The sequence below is a fragment of the Aptenodytes patagonicus genome, chromosome 7 (genome assembly GCF_965638725.1).
Source record: "Aptenodytes patagonicus chromosome 7, bAptPat1.pri.cur, whole genome shotgun sequence".
Lineage (NCBI taxonomy): Eukaryota > Metazoa > Chordata > Aves > Sphenisciformes > Spheniscidae > Aptenodytes > Aptenodytes patagonicus.
Window position 1 is genome coordinate 35,240,282 of NC_134955.1, and position 22,185 is coordinate 35,262,466.

The window sequence follows — 22,185 nt, forward strand, 5'->3', positions numbered from 1 at the left end:
CGGGACACACCTCCGGGCGCGCGCGCTGCTGTTGGCCGGGCGGCGCGGGCGTGTGAGGGGCGGGGGGCGGGGACCCGGCTCCTGGCCGCGGCGCGCACGGGGCTGGAGCTCGTTAAAAGGAGCGGGGCGGCGGCGGGCATCGCTTGGCGGCTCCGCGGCGCTTGCATCATGGCCCTGCGCAGCAGCTTTGCCCGGCTCCTCCGCAAGCAGGCGGACGCGGGGCTCCAGCTGCCTAAGCAGGCGCACTCCGTAGCGCTGGTGGGAGCTCCGCTCTCCAGGGGGCAGGTGGGCATCGCGGCCGAGGCGGGAGGGGGGAAGAGGCGTCCTCCGCCCCGCCGAGGGGGCAGGCGGGTGCCGCAGCCTCGCCTCGCAGGCTCCCTTCCCCTCGGCGGGGCTCGCGTACCTGACTGCAGGCAGCACTGGCTAACGCATCCCCCTTCTCTTTGTCTCGCAGAAACGGCGGGGAGTGGATCACGGCCCCGCTACCCTCCGCGCCGCGGGGCTCGTGGAGCGGCTGGCCGGGCTCGGTGAGGCGCGGTGCAGCGTCGGGGGCTTCGCCGCCGGGGCGGGGGCTGGGGGCGGAGGGTACCGCGGGGCTGCCCTCGTCTTCCTCCTCTCTTGGCAGCTTTCACAGCTCGTTTCTGGGAAGCGTGACTCAGCCGCTTGCTGCGAGCACGGGGGGGTGGGTGTGGAAACGATTCCTTCCTTTCACGAAACCCGAATGCCTCTGAGCCACCGGTGCCCGGGGGGAGGCGATGCCTGCCGCGTTTCTGCACTATCGGGAAAGGGTGACTTGTCGCATAGCAGCTCGTGCGTGCTGTTCGGCCGCTCCCGCGCGTGAAACACCCGAAGGAGCGCACAGCCGCACCGGAGGCCTCGTGGGGTTCCCCGGAACAAAGAGAGCCTGGGTCTCCCGCCTCAGCGACCGCGACGTCCTCCGGCTTCCCAGAAACAGTTCGGTGTACCCCATCTCCTGTGTTGGCACATTGAGCGCTTTATTGATGTATGGAGTGTGCGCTGTTCCCATGTTGACTTAAGAAAAGCTAGAGAAACGTGAGGCCATTTAAAACGTTATGTGCACTCAGTGCATCCAGTCCAGTAATACCCTTGACTATGTTCCTCGATTTCTCACGTCATGTGTTTGCTTTTTCCATATTCATTACCAGCTACTTACCTTGTTCCTAAAACACTTGCGTGCTTTCAGGTGATGAAATTCAGAACTTTATGGAGAAATCCTCGGTGAAAAGACCATAAACTTTCCATTCACACAGTGCTATTTGCAAGTGCTTTCAAAGGTCTTATCTGAAGCTTTGCTTTGAAAGCACTTGCAAATAGCACTGTGTGAATGGAAAGTTTCTGGTCTTTTCACTGTTACCACTACAGTTATTTAAGCAAATCCGTGCGCTTAATTGTGTTTGGACTTCTCACATCTCTTGCTTTTACAAGCTGAGAACTGCAGAAAACTGTATCACAGTTAATAGAAACAGGACATGAGGGATAGAAACTTGTAAAGCTGAGTTCTGTCTTGGGGAATCTTTACTCTAAAAAAGCATTATGGAAAACTGTATGATGGGGATGGATTGCAGGAGTGGACTATAGAAAGAAGTATGTTATCTGCTCTATGTGTGATTAGCGTTAGTGGAATTTAGATGCATGCAGAGCAAAGATAATTTCCTAATAACCCTCCAGCAAATTTATTCTGAATTATAAGACCTCTTTAAAACAGAAGCTATTGTTCTGTGCAGCCCTGTAGGCTTATCCTGCATATCTTATGATTCACAAGCTGAAAAGTCCCAGTTTGCAATCAAATGAGTAGACATTCTTTTCCTGTCTTGTTTTGTGCAAAGTTGAGATGTATGCCATCCTTGGCAATATTTGAATTCTAGTGAGCATGATCTATAAGCTCTACAAACATTGAAGAGCATGTCTAAAAGAGGTCTTATATACTGGAATAAAAGCAGGTCTGGATGTTACTGTGCTTAGAGTTTATTTTAAGCTAAAAAGTTGCCAGATTTGAAAGGAGGATATGTTATTCTAGGCAAGACTGTAGGCAGCAGTTTATTTTTATATTGATGACAGAATTCTATACTGGAAGGATTGGGGTTCTCTTTCAAGTAGTTCAGATCTAATACTTCCATTTTGTAAGATTTCTTTTTTGGGGAAAAAAAAAAAGGCAAACCAAGAGAAAAAATTAATTTGCATGACACAAGCTCACTTCAATAGGAACTTGGAAAAGGTAGAAAGAAAGGAGGATACAAGCCCTTTCTGAATTCTGGTAACAAAAAGTTGTGGGGATAGAAATGAAGCAAGCTAAACTAAAAAATAAGGGGAAGGTAAAAAATACTTTCACTGTTTAGTTGCTTATGGACTCCGTACTCATTAATCAGTAATGCACATGGAGAGATTTTCTTGCTGTTCCCTTACAATTTTTAAAGGCTCTGGGATTTCTTCCTCCTGCAGTTGCAGTTTCCTATTGCTGACATATTCTTCCACTGGGGTAGGGTATTTTTTCAGTTGGTGTTGATCTTTATTGCTTCTTAAATCTCTGCAGCTCTCTTATGAACAGGTTCAGAAGGCACATGGATTGTAACAGTTTCTGCTGTGAGGGCCCATCCTGAAACAATGACCATCACCAGCATACAGAGTAGTTGTTTATCTTGCAAAGACAACCTGCTTGAGGGTAGGGTGGTAGATTGAGGAGGAAACTACCATGTAGCTTTTTGTATTGTGCACATCTGTTGTTCATGGAAATTTAACAAATGATTGTTTTTGTGTATGGGCTGTCTTTTCTTCTCTGAGCTGGCAGGATAGCTCTGCCTGTAATGTGATAATAGTGCCATTGCTTGGACTCCTGTGGTACACTGAATTGGCAGTAAAACTTTAGCTGCTTTCTAACACTATGAATTTTCTTCTCATACATTGAAGAAGAGCAACAGTATTATTCTCATTATTAACTTGGATATTCTATTTATCTGTTAAAAGAATTAATAGTTTTCATAGGACCTTGTTGCTTGTTTTCCAGGAGCAGGTAAATAGTACTGCAGCAGACCAGGTTTCTCCTTTAAAAAGAAATAACTTTTATCTAAGATATAGGGCTTCTGTTCTCCTGTATGTATTGGCTACTTCTGAAGCATTTGTGTCCGTAGGGTCTGGGTGTGTGTGGGAGTGTTTGTTGTTGTTGCATGCCCCCGTTCCCTAACTGGGATGTGAGGGAGTGCTATAAACATGATTTTCCTTGTCATTACAAGCTTGGAACCAGGCATGAGGCCAGCTGTGGAATGATGCTTCCCAGCAGAGGAGTGAGGGTGGATTCTGGGCAGTCTAAGGAAGTATAGATGGGGGAAGGAGGCAGCGTTCCTGTAATAAAAACTCTGTATTAACAGTAACTCTCAAATAAAATTGCCCTCACTTGTTGCAAGCAGAAGAGATTTCTGGTGATCAGATTCTTCTGTTTGCCTGAAATTGTAAAGTTTGATTTATTCGTTTTCCATTCCTATATTCAAATTCAATTTGACCTGCATAAAATGAAGATGCTCTGAAGTCTCTTCTAAAATGTAGCATTCAGGTAGTAAGATGCATGCACTGCATTTGTTTGTTTTAGTCTTTTGTGTATATACTTTGTTACTTTGAATAGCAAACAACCACACGGCTTTTCATATGTTTGTATGCCTGATTTAATGACTTCATTGATAGTGCTCAAGCCACATCAGAGTGAATGAGAACACTAGACCTTTGTTTCTTCCTTTTTGCACTGTTGTGCATTTTGCTTTCACTGGCTGGTATCTTTGGGAGGGAATTTTATTGTTGCTTTCACCCGATCCTAATTTCTGTTTTTCCATAGTCCTATTGCAGTGTCCTGAGCTGCTACTCCATTTTCTATTTTTTGGAGAGGGATCCCTCCCTTCAAGGAGACTGTGACTATACCTACATGGAGTGATGAATTCTTGGCTGCCTAAAATGATGGATGCTTAAAATGGTGACTGCCTATGAACAGCTTGTTTATGCTTAGGCTGAAACACGAAGAGGGAGCTCAGAGGCAGATGGTATCGCTAGTCTGTACCAGACTGTCAGAGATTAACCTGAGCCATTAACTTGACTTTTATCCCCTCGTTACAAGCAGAGAGAACACTGTTATGTGTTGGTAGTAGCTCAAGGTGTACTCAGGAGGAGAGTTAATGTAGCAGGAGTCCAGCTCCCAAGCCAAAAACAGTGGGTGTAGAAGTCTGTAGCATTATAATTTAAAATATAACTGACTAAGTCTGTGGGGCTTTTTATTCACCTTGGTGATCTTTGTCTTTTGGCTTTGCTTCTTCCCCTAAGGGAAACTAAAATATTAACACCTTAAAGAACTCTTCCATCTTGCCAGAGAAGTAAAAGTGCTATATGAAAATAGAGACCTGTAACTCCCTGGCATGGGGGAGGTGAGGGTACAAAGCTTGCAGGGCTGTGTATTGTTCTGGCAGTAAAGAGAAATGGGTGCAATATGTGGAGGCTTTTGGACTTCTGGTGAGAAGGAGTGGGGAAGATAGGCGACAGGTGCACTTGACCTAAGCTGTAGAAGATGTAAAGTATGAAGTTCTTTAAAGTGATAATTTCTTGGACTTCTCCTGTTTGGTGCAGATTAAGCAGAGAATCTGATCAAACTTAAATCCAGAGTGTTGCCTAGTCCTCTTACTTGAAGGAGAGAAGGACCATTCTCAGATTTTTGTAAGTAATAGATAGCTGTTGTGTTAATGACTATAGCCCTTGAGGTGACTTAGAGCACCTCTGCTGTTGCTAACATAGGAACAACTTTAATATAAAATTTCTTCCCAAGTATTAATTCTTGTATGTTGACTGCTCTTGATTTCCTTCTCTCTCTCTCTCTCTTTTTTTTTTTTTTTTTTTTTTTAGAGCTGGATGTGGCTCGGTTGCTGAGTTTAGTCAAACTTGGGTTTGGATTACTCTAGAACGGATTAACGAGTTTGGATCAGAGTTACTGGTTTGACAAGTTAGTGGACTGCAGAGGCGTGGCCTACAGACAGAAGTAGAGCTAGACTTGTCAAAGAGAATGACCATCACATTACTAGTCTTTTGTTTGACTGGAACAAAGCTCTTCAGTAGTAGGATTTAGGAGGTCAGTGTAGTGACTCAGAAAGGAGTAACCTCTTTAAAAGGAATGGAGCTGCTAATCCCCATGTGACTCGAGATACGCTCCTGCTTTGCCTAAAACCATTGGACTCCTACTGACATCTGCTGCCAAAAATAGCAATTCAACTTTGCTGTCTCGCCAACATTGCTCATGGTTAGTTTCAGTCTTAACAATAAATTGTATGTAGAAGCTACTTCATATCTCCTCTTTTTCCACTCTGAATCTTCTCGGATGAAAGGTTTAAGAGGAAGATAAATGAATAGTCTTTCAATTATGCACCAAGGTATGCATAATGCAGTACTGGTGCTGGGGTTCAGTATATGTGGACTGGCAAGAGTTACAGCTGCAGTGTTGGGAAAATAATTTTCATCAGTCCATCCAGTAAATATGTGTTTAAAGAGTTGCCTATATCCCTGAAGACTTTGATAAACTGTACCATTCTGCTTGCCCTATCTTTGAATTAAGATTGGACATACAGACTGTAGTTTGACAAAGATCCATTTGTGTTAGAAACAAGATCTGTCAGAATTCAGTCTTCTTGGGTTAGAATCTAGTTTAGCTTTGCACTAGCTCTTATCTCAATTGTTTAAAATACTGAGCTTTGAAAAGAAACATAGAAGAGTTTCTTTCTAGTTTAGTAGAGCCAGTCAAATATCTCTAATCTGTAGAATTCCAACAAAGTCTAAATTTATTGTATAGATAACATCAAGAGCTGTCTTTTTAGCCTCTTTCCTCACATTTTCTGCTGTTGATAAAGTTGAAATGGGATACAAAACTTTAGGTAACTGCTAGCATTTTAAGCAGCATGTTGTTTAGTTAAATCTCTGCATTGTTGAGATGAGAAATGCTACTGTTCATGGATTCTTTCTGATCACATCTGCTGTCAGTACTGTCAAAGCTAAGTCTTAATTTGCTAGGAACATCCTCAGGAAAAAATCGGTTAGTATATAGCATAAAGATGTTAGACTAACAGCTAAGTCTTCTGCCCTACAAAGCAGAAATGGGAATGCCCATTTTTTACCCAGGCACACCCTACCCCTCCTTTTTTCCCTGAAACAGAACAGGTAAATGGCAGTCCTCTTCTTTTTCCTTTCTCTTCCTCAGACACAAGCATGCACAAACACCTTTGTTTAATAAAATCAGTAAAACATGCTTATATAGTACTGCAGCTTATTTCCGGAACTAGAATAAATGACCTCTTTTTATTTATACAGAGATAGATAGAGATCCAAGAGACTCTGTTATTCTTGTTTGCCTCTCAAATGTCGATTAGCCATGACTGGTTAGCTTCAAAGACCAGTGGTTTGACAAAAATCAAAGCACAGTCAAATGGACTGGTCGTAACTGGTATTTGCAGTGAGTCTTTGAAATTACGCCAGTTGTCAGAATGCATCAAGGGCAGGTGCTGCTCCACTCTGTGAGGGAAGGCAGCCAGGAGCTGACTCTGATAACCAGGCAGGCAGAAGGAGCCCTGCTGAGGCTTTGGAGGAGAGCTGTTTTGGGGACGCCTCCACTGAGGCTGTTTCTAGGTTGCTGCTTCACAACAGACCTCATCGGCTAGCTTGCCTTGAGCACGGGAAGCTAAGCTCCTAGAAGGGGGGGAGTGTGCTCTGACAGCAGTTATAGTTTATCCTTTTGAATGTTGTACCCTTTGATATTTGCATGATTACAATTAGCCTTAGCAGTTACTAGAAAAATGCCAACAGTGAAAGTACATGGAGTCAGAGCATTCCTTGCAGTAGGTCAGTTCTGATTCTCTTCCCTTCCCCACGCTGATGGAGGACACCATCTGCTTGTTTTTGCTTTGGAATGAAAAGCTTTGCGTCAGTCATTGATTTGATGTTTGTTTGTTTTTTCCTCTCCCATTTGGCTGGTGCATATTCCAGGTTGTGCATTATTCCTGAAGTTGGCTTTAAAAGAAACTTTGTTAATTTGGGGTAAAGTTCACTAGATGCTTTAATCGTAATTGTTCCTCATATCAGTTTAGTTTAAATACATCTAAAAAAATTAAGCTATGCTGATGCAGATCAGGAAACCTGAATTGATTATTTCTTCCTAATCTTTCAATAAAGGCAGATGAGATTCAAGGACCAAAGAACAGAGCTCTTGGGGGTTTTGTATTTCTCTGGTTTTATGGCAATGCCCTTCATCCTTGATATTTTTATACCACAGAATTAGTTTTTAATACATGACTTAGCTGAATTTTTGCACCCATAAAATTATCTCTGGATTGGAATAAGTTCAGATCACATGCTGTTTTATTTTTTACCATGAATGGTGTTGAAGGAGAGGAGTTACTGGAGAGGGGCACAAAGGGAGATGACAGAGGGAAAATTTAGGTAATGAGTTGGGTTTTGATCTGCTTTACGGTGCACAGAATCTGTTAGTACTTTTTCATTTGAACCTTTATTCCTGTCTCTCACTGTGGACTCCCAAGACCAAGATACCTACGGCAGGTATGTGCTTATGTGAATATGGTATAGAGGATTATTTTTGGATGGAAGGTGGAAATTTCTGTTGTAAAACCACCTGGTGAAAAGCAGGGAATGAGGCACTGAAGTCAAACAAAAAAATCAGATCTTTCATTTGAGTATGAAGTAGTGAGCTGGTCTGATGTTAGTTTCTGGCAGCTGCTAAGAGGGAGGGGGAGAGGACTTCAGTAATCTCTGATATATTCTGCTCTCCCTTCCTCTCAAGTGTTACCTGTCTGAGTTAACTAATACAATAACTACTTTCTTCTGTAACAATCTAAAGCACAAGGTGCTTGTTGTTGAGGAGAGCTCTTTTGGTATTATGACTTCCTATGGCTGCAAGTGCCTACTTGTGTTCTTGCTATCGGGAACTGTTTCTGGGTTAAGCTTATTTGAAGGGAATTAGAACTTGTGCAGGGTTTGTCAGCAGAGTGGCAGACCGCAATAGCTGCACCCTTGTCTCCTGTGATGCAAGCCACAGTGCAAATGTTTCCCAACACCTGATACTGACGTTTTTGGAGACCTCTTCAGGTCAAGCACACTGGATTTCATAAGAGATTAAAGTTATAAACGGTTATCAAAGGGAAATGAGGTGGCTGCTCGATTTGGTGTCGGAAAAAATATTTCTTGGCTCATTTTATGCAAAGGACACCTTGAGACTACAGAGTTGGGGTAGCAATTGGAATTGGTTTTGCTTGTTGCTGTTGTATAAGATGAAGCCTTTTAAATAGGTACAGATACAGAAACTTTGTCTTAAACCAGACCTTTTAGAATGCCGAAAGGCAGGGTGGAAACAAATGAGACATGAACTTCCCTCTTAGGAAGTGAAATTTTAGAGCTGGCAGAAACCTATTGAGCCATCAAGTATTTGTATCTAATAGGAGATTTCTTCCAGCAGATTATATATTCTGTTCAAAGGTAATTAGACACTGTTAAGAACTTGCAAGCAAGAAGGTTATGATTAAACTAGGCTGCTGAAGTCTCAGTCTCTTGTAGTGGGAACCTTGCTAGCCTAATTTCATATTCATGCAAAACAAAAGTATGCCCTTCGTTTATATAGTTGTTTTTACACACACACACCCACCCCCCCCGGATAATTCTGGAGGGTTAAAACTGTCTTAAAATAGGCTTTAGAATGCACTGGTCGTAATGAATTGAGTCATTTGTTTGCTGTTGTGCAACATTTTGATGGTGTCTCTGACAAAGGATTACGAAGTCCGTACCATAAGCCAATGAGCTTATACTGAAAAGAAGGATGGTAACAGCTTGTAGCCCTTTGTTTTGTTCACAGGAAGGAAAATGCTAAGTTTGTCTATCAGCATTGTTCATAATACTCATTGCTTTCCGAAAAGCCTTTCTGTGTCTGTGGTGATTCGCTAAATGGGCTGTAATCTGAGAAAACAGTTTGCAGGAGTGATGCTTTCATGTGAGCGGTTTTATGTAACACATGGTATGAAGATGTAACAACAGTGGGATTTCCAGATTCCTTTGAAAGTAGTTCAGCAGGGTTTAGAAACCCGGAAAGGGAAATATTTAATTTTCCCATTAATTTAGGATTATTTTTTTTTTACCTCTAGTTCACAAATACCCAGTGTAAACAGGCAGTATCAGGACATTGTTTCTATCTCATGTTCCACATGTTTTTGTTCCAATTCCTGTTTGCTGCCTCGGAGAGTTGTTATAACTGTGTTACAGTAGCATGCCATTGGGCAATGTCAGCAGACAGCCTGGATTTTGAAAACTGAATCTTCTTCTGTCAGATTGCTGCTTCTGGCTCTGGTGCAGCATCCTAGTAGAGACAGATGGAGAGGCTTTCCCTGCTGCTGCCCAGATGTTTTCTGGTTAAATGCCCCCAGACTTACAAGCCACCTGCTTTCACAGAAGAAAATTTTCTCTAAATCTGTGCAGGGAAATTACTTGCTATTGTAACTGCTGCCTACTGTGGGTGCTGAATAAATGAACTGCATTTTAAGATGATAGGTGAACATCACCATTGTCATATAGCTTGCTAAAGGGCATCCTATGTCCCAGTTATAAGCATCATTGGGTTGAGCCCGAGTGCTACTTTGATATTTTATTTGAAAAGGCATGCAGGAAACTTTGTTTTCTTAAATGTGTTCTTAACTTGTATTTCTGCCTAAGTACAAGTTTGGCTCCTAATTATGAAAAATGCTGATTTCCTTTACCAGATGTAGGTAAAGTTCTGGTTCTGGCTGTGCAGACTGAAGAAATGACTGCCCTCCATCCCCTGGTCTGCTGGTTGAATGCCTGTGTGACCTTTCCCTAACCTGTTCTGGTCAAAAGAAATCGACCTAGGGAAGATCTACTGTACAAACTGTTTCAGGCTAATTTATTCGTTTTTGGCTGAAATGTGCCCCAAACAGCCCTGTTGATGAATCTCTGCCGGGGTGGGGTGGGTGAGCATTGAACCACTGAGGATTGCACTCTTCAGCTGTAGAAGAGAGATGTGTGCTGCCTTTATACACTAATTATTCATACTAACAGGAGGACTGTTGTGCACATGTGTTTTATTTATGCAATTATACTGTGTGTTCATATTCAGATTGACGCTTCCATCTCCCTGATACCTCTTTCAAGCTCCTGTAACAGAAATAGATGAATCAAGCCTGGTTTTTTTGTTTTCCTCACTTCAAAAAGTGATGTCCTCTTGAGCCAGAGTGCTGATGAAGCTGACTTGTATGGACTTGGTTGTTATAAATTTTCTGTGCTGTTGATAATTGACTAATGAATCAAACAATACATTTTTCATTTGAATGTAATTTCTGTTAGAGCTTGAAAGTGGAACAAAAGGCTTCTTTTGATCATATTTAATTTCATGTTATTTAGTTACTAGCAAAATGTCTGTGGTGGTTAGTTTGTAAGTACTGTAGGGCACTGTTTCATTTAAAAAGAACTTCAATCCTGGTTAGACCTGATCTGCTGCACTGACAAATGATGTGGATGCTGTGCTTTCTAATGAATGTAAAGAAGCTGGCTTTCCTATCTGCCCACATCTTTTTCCAGTTTTCAGAACTTGGATCTACTATCTTTTAAAAGCCCCATATATATTCTTCATGTTAACTTTCTATGCTGATTTAAAAAGCTGTTTGTTTATAGCTATTAGTATCTTAAAATAGAGAGTGCCCCAACTACCAAAGAAAGTAAATGCATATTGTTTGGTGTGGTGGATTATATAAATCTTTCACTAACGGCCAAATAACAGCAAGATCCACCAGATTGCACTGCACTACAGCATGTCTATCCATTTAGCAATTTCTATGTTGGACAAAATAATGTAGTTGAGAAAGTAAGTCTTTTAATTTATTTAAATCAAAACTATGTTCAAGCAGGCAGATGAAATGGAAAACAATTTGGGTCTAAGTATTAGACTAACATCTGAGACACTCTAAATAGAAGCTAAGAAAATACATCAATAATTTGTCAAAGAATTTGACAAATTCTTTTTCTTTGCTGTTCAGTAAGCATTAAGACAAATGTACATGTTGAGTTCATCTCTTCAATATCTGGTCAATCCTAATAAATACATGTGCACACATGCGCATACACACACACTTCTAATCACTTCAGGATACACAGTTTATCTATGTATTGTGAATTTTTTGTGTGTGTGTACTATCTATTCACTAAGCTTTCCTTTTGCCCTAAGGTCATTTAATCATAGCTTTCAAAACTCTAGGCACAATTAAAAAAAAAAATAGTAGGAAGAAAAGATACTATTAATGTTCGAGGATTGGATTAGTCTGTACTTCTGAGATTAACTGTATCTTAATCAGATAGCTGTTGGATGGTTGGCTGAAAACATTCATATCACCCTGGGAAACTTGAGCTATCCTCTGCAAGCACATAAAAACAGTGGGCCTAAATAAAAGAGGGAAGCACAAAGCTGAGAAAAGAAGTTGCTACACCATTTATGAACTCTATCTGAACAACAATAGACTTCTGAAGATGGTAACAAAAACTGAAGGCATCTATTGTCTTTAACAGACATTAGGCTTTTTTATAAAAATAACTAGAGAGAAGCATCTTAATGCAGGAGATACGAGAGTACCATTTGTCCAAAAGGTGGACAAGATCCCAGAATTCTGGACCCCAAAAGTGTGTGTCTGTCCATCCATCTCTACTATACCCACATTGTAAGCTGTATGAACCTGATGTGATCATAAGAAATGAATGGCTTTTTTATTTGTAAGCTGAACCAAGTCTTCTTGCTTTACAAATGGGGATTGGGAGGAGGGCAGGATAAAGAAGAAAGAAATTCTTGAACACAAGTGCTACTTATCCAAACACACTTGCTAGAATCTGCCATGTTTGGCCTGCTTTGAGCATGACCTGAAGAATCTTAGCACTTTAAGGAATCAGTTATGAAAGATGGCATGGTTGGTTCTTTGTTTTACACTGATCTCAAGATGGAGCTTCATGATATAGTTTCCTTTCATTCTTTTTCATCCTTTAATGGGTAAAAATACTGTGATGTGCTTGTATGTCCTATAAGAGAGAAAAAAACATAAGTGGCAGTCCTTTCTTCCACTACATTGTGTAACGTGCTGTCCTGCAATGTGTAAGTCACTGAACACAGCTCCCAGCTGCAGATTTACTTCCCACAGATGTCAGAGGTATTAGATGAAAGGTATTATTAACTTGTACAGTGTCTCCAAAAGCTCTTGATACCTATTCAATGATGCAATGTCTTGAAGTCTTACTTCCAAAACTTGCCTCCCAGGCACACTCACGTACTTTGGTCAAACCTTGAAATGTGTAGCAGTGTGTATATGTGTGAGAAGTAGCCTTGCAGGAAGACACAAATAGAAAAAATAGACTTTGACATTCATTGAACATCTCTCGGAACTCGTAACTCTTTTCCGATTCTGCACAGCAGCAGAATGAAACAGAGGGTAAAAAATGTCACACGGGAGATCAGATAGCACATTCAAATCTGAACAGAATGGGCTCTAAATTCCACAGTCTTAGTCCTGCTGGATAATTAGGTATTGCCTAAGGGAGGAAGAAAATGCTGTTGTATGCGTGTGTTGCCTTTTGAAAACCAGGACGTGGTATGTCATGGTCCAGCTTACTGCTTTAAGTCTCTGCAGATAATGTGCTTTCTCACAGAGTTGCTGAGACTACATTTACTTAGTCCTTTGTCAAGTAGCTGTGCTCAGCTGACATGTCCTCTCCTAGCAAATACCCTGACATATGTCCATCTATGTCCCTGCTGTAAAAAGGATGCTTGCCTATTTCCCAGCCACCTAATTCTCACAAGTGACTCAGCCGTTTTCACCAGTCAAAACTCCTTTTGAAATTATAATTATAAATTATAATAAAGTCATGTTTTTCTCAATGCTACTTTTATGTTATTGCCACTGAGCAAATTCACAGACCTAGACTAATGGCGTAATGGAAATCAAGCAGGAAGCCCAGGGCCCCAGGTGGGCTGTTTCTTCATGTTGACTTGCTTGCTTTAATTTTCCAAAGTGCCCTCTTAGGCATAGGATGGCTAAAGGCAGAATGTCAAGCTCTGGTCTGGATGCTTTGAACTGCAGACAGACTAGTGATTCTGAGGAACAAATGGGACAGGCGTGACTGGTATTCAGGGTGGTCTTGACTTATTAAGCCACTGTTGGTGTAGCTGTAAATACCTTGGGGCCTTTACAGTCGTCGTCAGTGCCTGCAGCAACAGGCCCATCTGAAAATGAGAGGCTCTGGCCTGTGAAATACTGTTAGAAATTTTGGTATCTATCTAAATGACTGTTAAGAAAGCACATGGTATCGGACAGCAGAGCTTCAAAGATAAGCTCCATAATGTGTATGAAAGAGAATTAAATTTTAAATGCAGCCAATTAATAAATATGCTCCCAGTTGAGTGGAGGAGGGGAAACAACACTCAAAAATGTTCCCTTGTTTCCTACTCTGTGAATTGACTCCTTTTCAGGGTAAGTAGACGGAAATACATTTTAGGAAAGGCTGAGTCTTAGACCCAGAATGTTGTCAGGCTTCAACAGCCAATTAAGTTGTAACTGGCAATGATAGGATCTCAAAGAATGTTGGAATCAAAGCCCCAGAATTAAAATGCCTTCTAGAACATCTTGCGTTGAGAAAATGGACAGGTTCTCTTACAAAGCACTAGTGCATCCTCCATGGAGTTGCCTGGAAGTACTGTAAGAAAATTTCCGATCTGGGTAACAACTTGGCACTTTTGTGCCTGGATTCTTGTGGGCTTTGAAAATGGAAAATAACTGTTAGGACTTAGGTATAGTGTTGTGGTTTAACCTCAGCCGGCAACTAAGCACCACACAGCCGCTTGCTCACTCCCCCCCAGTGGGATGGGGGAGAGAATTGGAAGGGTAAAAGTGAGAAAACTCGTGGGTTGAGATAAAGGCAGTTTAATAGGTAAAGCAAAAGCTGCACATGCAAGCAAAGCAAAACAAGGAATTCATTCACTACTTCCCATGGACAGGCAGGTGTTCAGCCATCTCCAGGAAAGCAGGGCTCCAACGCATAATGGTTACTTGGGAAGACGCCATCACTCCAAATGTCCCCCCCCGTCCTTCTTCTTCCCCCCCAGCTTTATATGCTGAGCATGACATCATATGGTCTGGAATATCCCTGTGGCCAGTTTGGGTCAGCTGTCCTGGCTGTGCCCCCTCCCAGCTTCTTGTGCACCTCCAGCCTTCTCAGTCGGCAGAGCATGGGAAGCTGAAAAGTCCTTGACTAGTGTAAGCACTACTTAGCAACAACTAAAACATCGGTGTGTTATCAACATTGTTCTCACCCTAAATCCAAAACACAGCACTGTACCAGCTACTAGGAAGAAAATTAACTCTATCCCTGCCGAAACCAGGACATATAGTTAGTGAAATGTTTAGTCCTAGGCATCTTTGAACAACTGAGCTCATTTAAGGCTGTATACAATCTGTCTAATTGGGAAGGAAGATGCTAATACAAACTGTACTTTTTCATGTTAAAATTGCCAAGAAATAATTCAAAAACCCCAAACTTTTTCTAGGTGACTTTCTATGATTGTCGTATCTCATCGCTATATTACAGTGACAATACTATCTTAAGCTTTCTAATCTGTAAAGTTGTGACATGGTTGTTTGCAAGGGCATGCAAATAGTCAAATGAATCCATTCCCTTCCCGTTGCTCCTTTCATACTTGCCCAACTGATTTTCTGAGGGGACCGTATTTTGAACATTTCTCTGGGCGCTTACTTAACTCACTTTCTCCTTTTGCTGCTGTGTTTCCAGGATGCCAAGTGCATGACTTTGGAGATTTGAATTTCACTCAAGTTCCCAATGATGAACTGTACAACAACCTGATCTTATATCCACGGTCAGTGGGTTTAGCCAGCCAGGTATTGGCTGATGCTGTAAGCAGAGCCGTAGCCGCTGGACACAGCTGTGTGACTATAGGAGGTGATCACAGGTGAGCTGAACTAGAAGCAATTAGTGGTGCATGCTGTGGGTTGACACTTGGAGTATAAGAATTTAATTAAAAAATAAGGGGACGGTGGGAACAACTTGGGGTCATTTCCTGGCAGTACCATAGGGTAGCAGCATTTTGATTTTATTGCTGGGGCTTTTACGGTGGAACATAGAAGACAGCTACAAAAATCTGACCTTCTAAGACAGTACTGCTTAGGTCCAGGCTGTTCTGCGATCTGCAGACATACAAATGAGGTTTTCCTGGATTTTCCTGTTTGGGAAAGTTTGTGTGATCAGGTCCCTTTAGGAACTGTTGCGGTTTCTTTATTGCTGAATGTTTAGTGATGTGTCTCTTGCCCCTCAACTCTCGGGATGTCAACTCTTAGGATGGGTTTGTAGTGCCTGCACACAGACCATTTTGTAATAGATCTTACAACATGTGAATCTCTTTCTCCTCTTTTTCACTAACCTTTGGTCTGAGAATTGGTTGAAGAAGGTAGGGCATGTAAGAATGAATTGTGGGGGGAAGGTGTCATGACTGGAATCAAAAGTGGGTGAATAGCAGAATTGATGAGTGAGCACACTAGATTTTTCTAAGAGATCATTTGGAGCTAGAACAGGTGAAGATTAGAGTGTGGGAAGGGCGACAGTGGAGAGAGAAAAGAGCTCTTTCTCATCTGTCAGTACTAGTATAGTCCTGTAGAGTTACTTGGAGTCTCCTGGAATCACGATAGTGGCATGCCATGCAGTTTGTATGGGATGCACCCTTTATTGTCACGGATGTCTGATGTGTTGAAACATGACAACGCTGCTGACTGAAGTTGCAGAGACTTCCCATTGTCCTTGTAGTTGTTCTGAAGGAGAAATGGTGACTAAAGACTTTGCTACTGTACTTCCAGCTTGGCACTTGGTTCTGTCAGTGGCCACGCGCGACAGTGCCCACACCTTGGTGTGATCTGGGTGGATGCGCATGCTGATATCAACACCCCTCTTACAACTCAGTCTGGAAACCTCCATGGACAACCTCTCTCATTTCTCTTGAGGGAGCTTCAAGATAAAGTAAGTAACTTGCTTGTACAGTTAGCCTACACTGAAATCCTCAGAGCATTTTACTTTCTGGTGTGAGATGCTTTCTTATCTGCAGCAAATGCAGACTTTTTTTATCTGAGTACAAGCAAAAAATGCCTATTATTTGTGTGTGTATACATGCACATATATACACACACACACACAAATGCATGCACACACACACGTAAATATAGATACACAAGAATAAGAAAAAGCTTTTCTTTGTGTTAGCACCCTCGTGGGGTGTACAGTAAGCAAGAGTTCACACAAGCTGTATGCAGCAGCTGACCATGGTGCCGTTCCCATGTAATGAGTGGAGTTGGTGCTGAGGCTGTGCAATGGCAGCAATTCTAGCAACTGAGTAAAAGAGTGAACCTCCCCCCAGCTGAGCCTGTGAGAGCTGTGCTGAGCTCACCTCCAGTGACAGCTGGTTCCTGCATATCTTGCATGCTTCTTCTGCTTAGTTTGGCTCTTCCATGTTTTGACATTTGGGCCTGACAGGGGCTGCTCCTGCACGATCTCTCCTAACTGGCTGCTCTGGTGTTGGCTCCACTGGCAAATATTACAAATCAGAACAGCTGTACCTGCTTACAGGGTGCTTTTAAAGAGATAGTCTTTGTCTTGAAAAGAGGTCAAATTATCAAAAAGAGCTGTTTACTGGGGCACATGGAATGTGCATAGCCAGTTTTTGCTACTGTCAAGATGCTAAACAGTAGGTTGACCTAAGGCCCACACATCCTTTTTGGCTTAGCTGCAGACTGTATCTCCCTATACGGATACCTGTACCATCTACTGGAGACACTACAGTGGCAGCCTGTGCATTCTTAATAGCTGGGGCCTTTGCAGTAGGAACTTAGATATGACAATCTGCTTCTGCTGAAGCTTAGGCTGGAGAGTGGGAGCAGGATCAGCAACTGCAGGTTGAGAATGGATGCTGGAGCTGCAGAAAAACTATTTTATTCTGGCACTTTGCACTGCTAGTCATTTCTCTTAGATTTCTTTTTTCTCTCTGATAAATGTTGGAGGTGCTGTGTTGATGGAAGCACACCTCTTCCAAGGAGGATCAAGCATGTTTAACATCTTTATGGCTACTGAAGATACCATTGCGTTAGTACCTGTTTGGCATAGCAAGATTGCTATCATCTGGTAAAGCTCTTCTGCTTTTCTCCTGCAAATTCTTTCAAATGAATTCCATCCGCAAGTCAATAGAGTCATTTGGTGCTTTTACATACTTTCCTTTTTCTAATAATTCTTGCATGGTCTCTACAAACATGCTAGAATTCCCAAAGTAATGCAGAATTAATGGGGCTTCTTGAAATACTCCCAGGACATGAGAAGGTTAATATAAAAGGTTACTGTATTTCTAGTTTCTTGCCCGTAAGTTAAAGGGGGTGATATTTTTCTTCTTTTTGGCAACTGTATCCACTTCTGCAGGAGAGATGGGAAGAGCAAGAGAAAATTTTGTGAATTTTGGAGCTCAACTAAGGTGAACGGTTTATGTCTTGGTAAGAACAGAACAAAGCCAAGTTCTTTGATAGCTGAGGAAGGAGGAGAAAGGCAGAGTAAGATATGCCACTTTCCTCTTTTGTCATAGGACAAAAGTATTTAATCGACTTCCTGTGTATACATTGTTGGTTTCTGGTCTGCTGGGCTCCAGTTCTTGAGCAGCACAGAAAAGCAGTATTTTTATCTTTTTTTTAGAGCTACTAAAAGAATGCTGTGAGCTTTCTGGGGTCAGTGGGGGAGCAGACCTCCTGCCAGCAGCAGTAGTGAAGAAAGAGTAAGATTAGGCTACACTTTGAGGTGAGTTAGTCAGGTATGGTGCTGGTTATGAGATCTCGTCACAAGCCCACCTAAATTCTAGCTGGCAGGAAGCGTATGCAGAAACATCTGACAACCTGTATTTGCAGCTACACAAACAAGTGTGTACTCATTTAGAGGGTTTTCTTACCATACTGTATTCCTGTTCAGAGGGAGGAAAAACATCTGTCCTGCTGGTACAAGAAGGCTTCTACAACAGTATAAATTTTTAAACAGCTGTTTAGCAGTAGTAGAATGTGCCTTCAACAATAGCTTGTCTGGCTACATATCTGACTCACTGGAGGGAACCTTTATGTGTGAACAGGTGCATGTGGCTCACTCTCATCCAGTAGAGCAGTTGCGCTGATAACAGGACAAAAAAATATACTGTCCTTTCCTGACTGCTTTGGAAGGATTCTTTTTGAATCCTAAAACTGTCTGCCACCGGCAAGAAGGCTACTCTAGTCCCACACTCTGCTAACATAACTTCTTTCTCAAAGCAATAGACAAACTAACCAGTTGCACTTTGCTTCTCAAGGAGGTTTCTATCCTGTCAAAGGGTACATTGCATAGCAGTGCGAGAGGACAAAAGAGATCTTGCAGTGAGCCCTATATCTCCTTCCTTGCTTTCACTCATGCTGTGAAGGGAGTTTTGAGTAACCCCTCCCCACCATGAGACATCTGTGTGTATGCTTCTCTGGGTGGACTCCCCTAATTCCACCAAACTGTCTCTCTGGGTCACAAGATTTGGTCACCAACCTAATAGTTTCAGGAAGGGCTAGTTAGCACTTGGTTCCCTGTCTAGATTGTTTTGTAGAACCACAGAGAAACAACAGCTCCTTTGAGGATATAAAAAGAGCAAAACAGCCTGCATGATTACATTTTATCTTCCTGATTCATTGCCCATCTCTACTAACTGGTACTGCTCTTCCAGCATCTCCAGGCTCCTTGTTCTTCATTCACTATCAAGATGACAGGAGACAGAGGTAGTAGCACAATCTGTTTAGACTGTTCTTGACCCCATGCCAGCAACTCAGTTTAGCTGCTGTAATCTTCTGTGGGATTGCCGGAGACCCGAGTCAGGAGCACTGTCTCTTTGCTTGGTTAGTTTTTGAGACACATCAAGTCCTAGCCCTTGTTCACCGTATGACCCTACAAACAGCTGTCCTGGCACAACAGAACAGGGGGAACTGATGGGGCAGCAACTGCTTAAATTAGCACACCTGCCAAGAAATCCCCCAGGCTGTTTCAAGTCCCTCAGTTTAGGTGTTTTCTCACCTGTTTTCAGAATCCTTCACATATCCAGGGCTGATGACCTTGGTCAATGCTCTACTGAATTAAATGTCCCCATGTAGCAGACAACATGAAGTATAAAAGTGATACATCTGGCTATGAAATAAAATAAAGCATTTGGCCAGGTCACTGTAGAACACACCCTGGTGTTGCTTGCATAGTCCATTCACAGGCTGTCAGCTGCTACTTGTTTGTCCAGTTAGCTTCACAGGAGCACTGCTTGGTACTCCTCAAGGCAAGGTGGCACTTTAGGGTCTTTAAAAAACTTTTAAAAATAATTTTGTTGTTTTAAGGCAAGTATTCATGAACATGATCCTTTGACTGGCATTCCTCAAACCAAGCATTAGTGTCAGGGCTCCTGGAACCATTCAAAACTAAACTGCTATTAATAACTTAAAATGAAAATGCCTGCACCTTTTTCCGATGCCTGTTTGGCTTTACTAGCAGCAACTCCTTTTTTATCACAACAGTAAAAACAGAGCCTACCCAAGGAAGTTAAGGCATTCCATTTTCTTTATTTAAAGAGGAAGAGGTATAATTAAAAATGGCAGTATTAAATCTACTAACTCATTGATACTAGAGAGTATCTGACAATACTATCAATACTATGCTCAGCTTATGCTATGGTGATGGGTTTTGCAGATACAGCTTCATTTCTGAGACCTGAATTATTTTTCCTAGTGGTCTCCAATTCATTTATCCCTCTTCTGAATTCATGACTGCAGAAAAGTTTGAGGTCACTGCCCCAGAGTAACAAATACTTTTATTATACGTGCTTATTTAATCCCAACATAATTAAATATAGCTATGGGTGCGTTAGCCTTTAAAAACAAATCCAAATGGTGTAACTAGGATATAATTAGTAATTGAGAAGTATAAGAGGGAAACAAAGCCTTCTTGCTGCTTGGCATCTGTGTTGGCTGTAGCCATTTTCAGAGCTGGGAGAGGAAGAAGAGAAATTTGAGTTAATTTAAAGCACTCCTCAAATTAGTAGCTATTACTAATGGAAGGATTTTTATAATTGCATACCATGACTACTTAATTACCAAAGCTGAAAAATGATGACATCATCATCTTTCATTTGCTGTCCTAGACCTGCTCTCTTCAGTTCTACATTAAAAAGCAGTATGTTGTAGCCCAATGTGGAAGCCCAGCTTCTTGTCATGCTCTTTTTTTTTTCTTTTAACTTCCCACTTTGAATTTGTCCCATCTTTAACATTTCTTTTGCAACAAAGTTTGCATGACTTTTGGTGATTCTCCTAAAGATACAGGTGCCTTGGTTTTTATTCTGCCACTTAAGTATGATGTACTGGGTAAGTTACATAGCACTGCCATTAAATGTACCGTATAAGTGATCTACATCTGGGTATCTAGTTTCTTATCATTCCCCCTTACATTCACTGATGCTAATTGCCTATTGCTTGTGGATTTGGGCTTTTTATTCCTCCTCTTCAAACTGGAAAACGTAGAAGAGTTAAAAACTTCATCCATTACCATTCAACTCAGGTAAAATGGTACAACAAAGGTAAGGAAGGACTGATTAAATCAGGAAGCCAAGCTCTCAACTGATGAAGTTTCTCTGTTTAGACAGAGAAAGGATGTTATAAATAAAGTTTTGAGGGAAGCATTAAATACAATTTTGTTATATATGTCATTAAACTAACCTAATACCAAACCTTTGCTTACAGGTACCACAACTTCCTGGCTTCTCCTGGCTAAAGCCCTGCCTTTCAGCATCTGACATTGTGTACATTGGTTTGAGGGATGTGGATCCTGCTGAATAGTGAGTTGATTTAGATTAAAGGATTTTTGTAAAGGCTGAAACCAGGCATTCTTTCCACATCTGGCTGTTCACAAGGGTTGCTAGATTTAAGCTTAGGCCAGTAATGATTTTTTTTTTATTATTTTAACAGCTATATTTTGAAGAACTATGACATCCAGTATTTTTCCATGAGGGATATTGATCGCCTTGGAATTCAGAAGGTTATGGAAAGAACATTTGAACAACTGATGGGCAGGTAACAAACTATTATCTGATTTAAACTACTCTTATCATCCACTTGTTGAATATCTACTTTCCTGAAAGTTATTTAAATGAAGGTCACTCTTGATGTAAGGCGGCCTAACAGAACTGTGACAGTGTCCAGTAAATAAGTAAAGCCTTAGCACTGACTTTAGTCCTCGACTTCCACATCTTGAACTGGAACCATTTCACAGTGTTTGGCAGAAAGCTACGAGATAGGTTACATTAGTCACTACAGTTGCGGCTCTGTTTTATATGATTTGTTCTGTTTCTTGAGGAATTCTGTATTTTGCTGCAGTTTGACAAGATGTTTGAATCAACTCAAGAGTCTAGGATATACATTACACTTTTAAAAATACATATAGCAACTTGACAGTAACTTGAATTCAGCTGTTAGTACATGAGGTAGAAGCATTTGATGGCTTCCCCCTTAGACTATGCTCACAGATGCTGTCCTGATGACAGCTGCCACTTTCAGTTCAGCTAGTGAAGTTCACTCCCTTACTTAAGTTCAACGCTGAAGTCTTTGCTAACCTTGTTTAAGACTGGGGAACCAGATCAGGGAGCAAATCATGCTAGTCTAGGGACACAGGGAGAGGATCAGTTAGAAAGGGTAACCTCTCACCACAGGGTAGAACAAAGTCCTGTAGGCAGAACAAGGTCCACGTACCTGTGCTGCATACTGTTGTATCTAAAGGTGTGCTCACCCTTCCTAGCTGCAGCTGTGCCAAGTAACGAAGTTGCTAATCCAGATGCTTCTCCCTACTGAGCATCTGCAGTAAGTTGGAATTACACAGTCTACCACTTAAATAGCTCATCTGAGTGACAAGCAGTGTCCAATTTATTAAGCTGTCATTGGTTGCCAGACTTCACGTAGTAAAGTAAAACCTAACGTTTTAGGTTTGAGATTATCCTTCACTTTTTCATCAGCTAGGCTTACATGGCAGAGTTTGGAG

General features: G+C 41.7%; 1 protein-coding gene across 1 annotated transcript in view; it reads left to right on the top strand.

The window, feature by feature from the left end:
• Positions 1-136: 136 nt before the first annotated feature.
• ARG2 (arginase 2) overlaps positions 137-22,185 on the top strand; it is a 24,011-nt gene continuing 1,962 nt past the window's right edge. The window contains exons 1-6 of the mRNA XM_076344837.1: positions 137-285; positions 455-527; positions 14,869-15,046; positions 15,945-16,104; positions 20,895-20,989; positions 21,120-21,224. Of these exons, the coding sequence (XP_076200952.1) occupies positions 169-285; positions 455-527; positions 14,869-15,046; positions 15,945-16,104; positions 20,895-20,989; positions 21,120-21,224 (728 nt within the window). The 5' untranslated portion in view covers positions 137-168. The remainder of the gene's footprint in view (positions 286-454; positions 528-14,868; positions 15,047-15,944; positions 16,105-20,894; positions 20,990-21,119; positions 21,225-22,185) is intronic.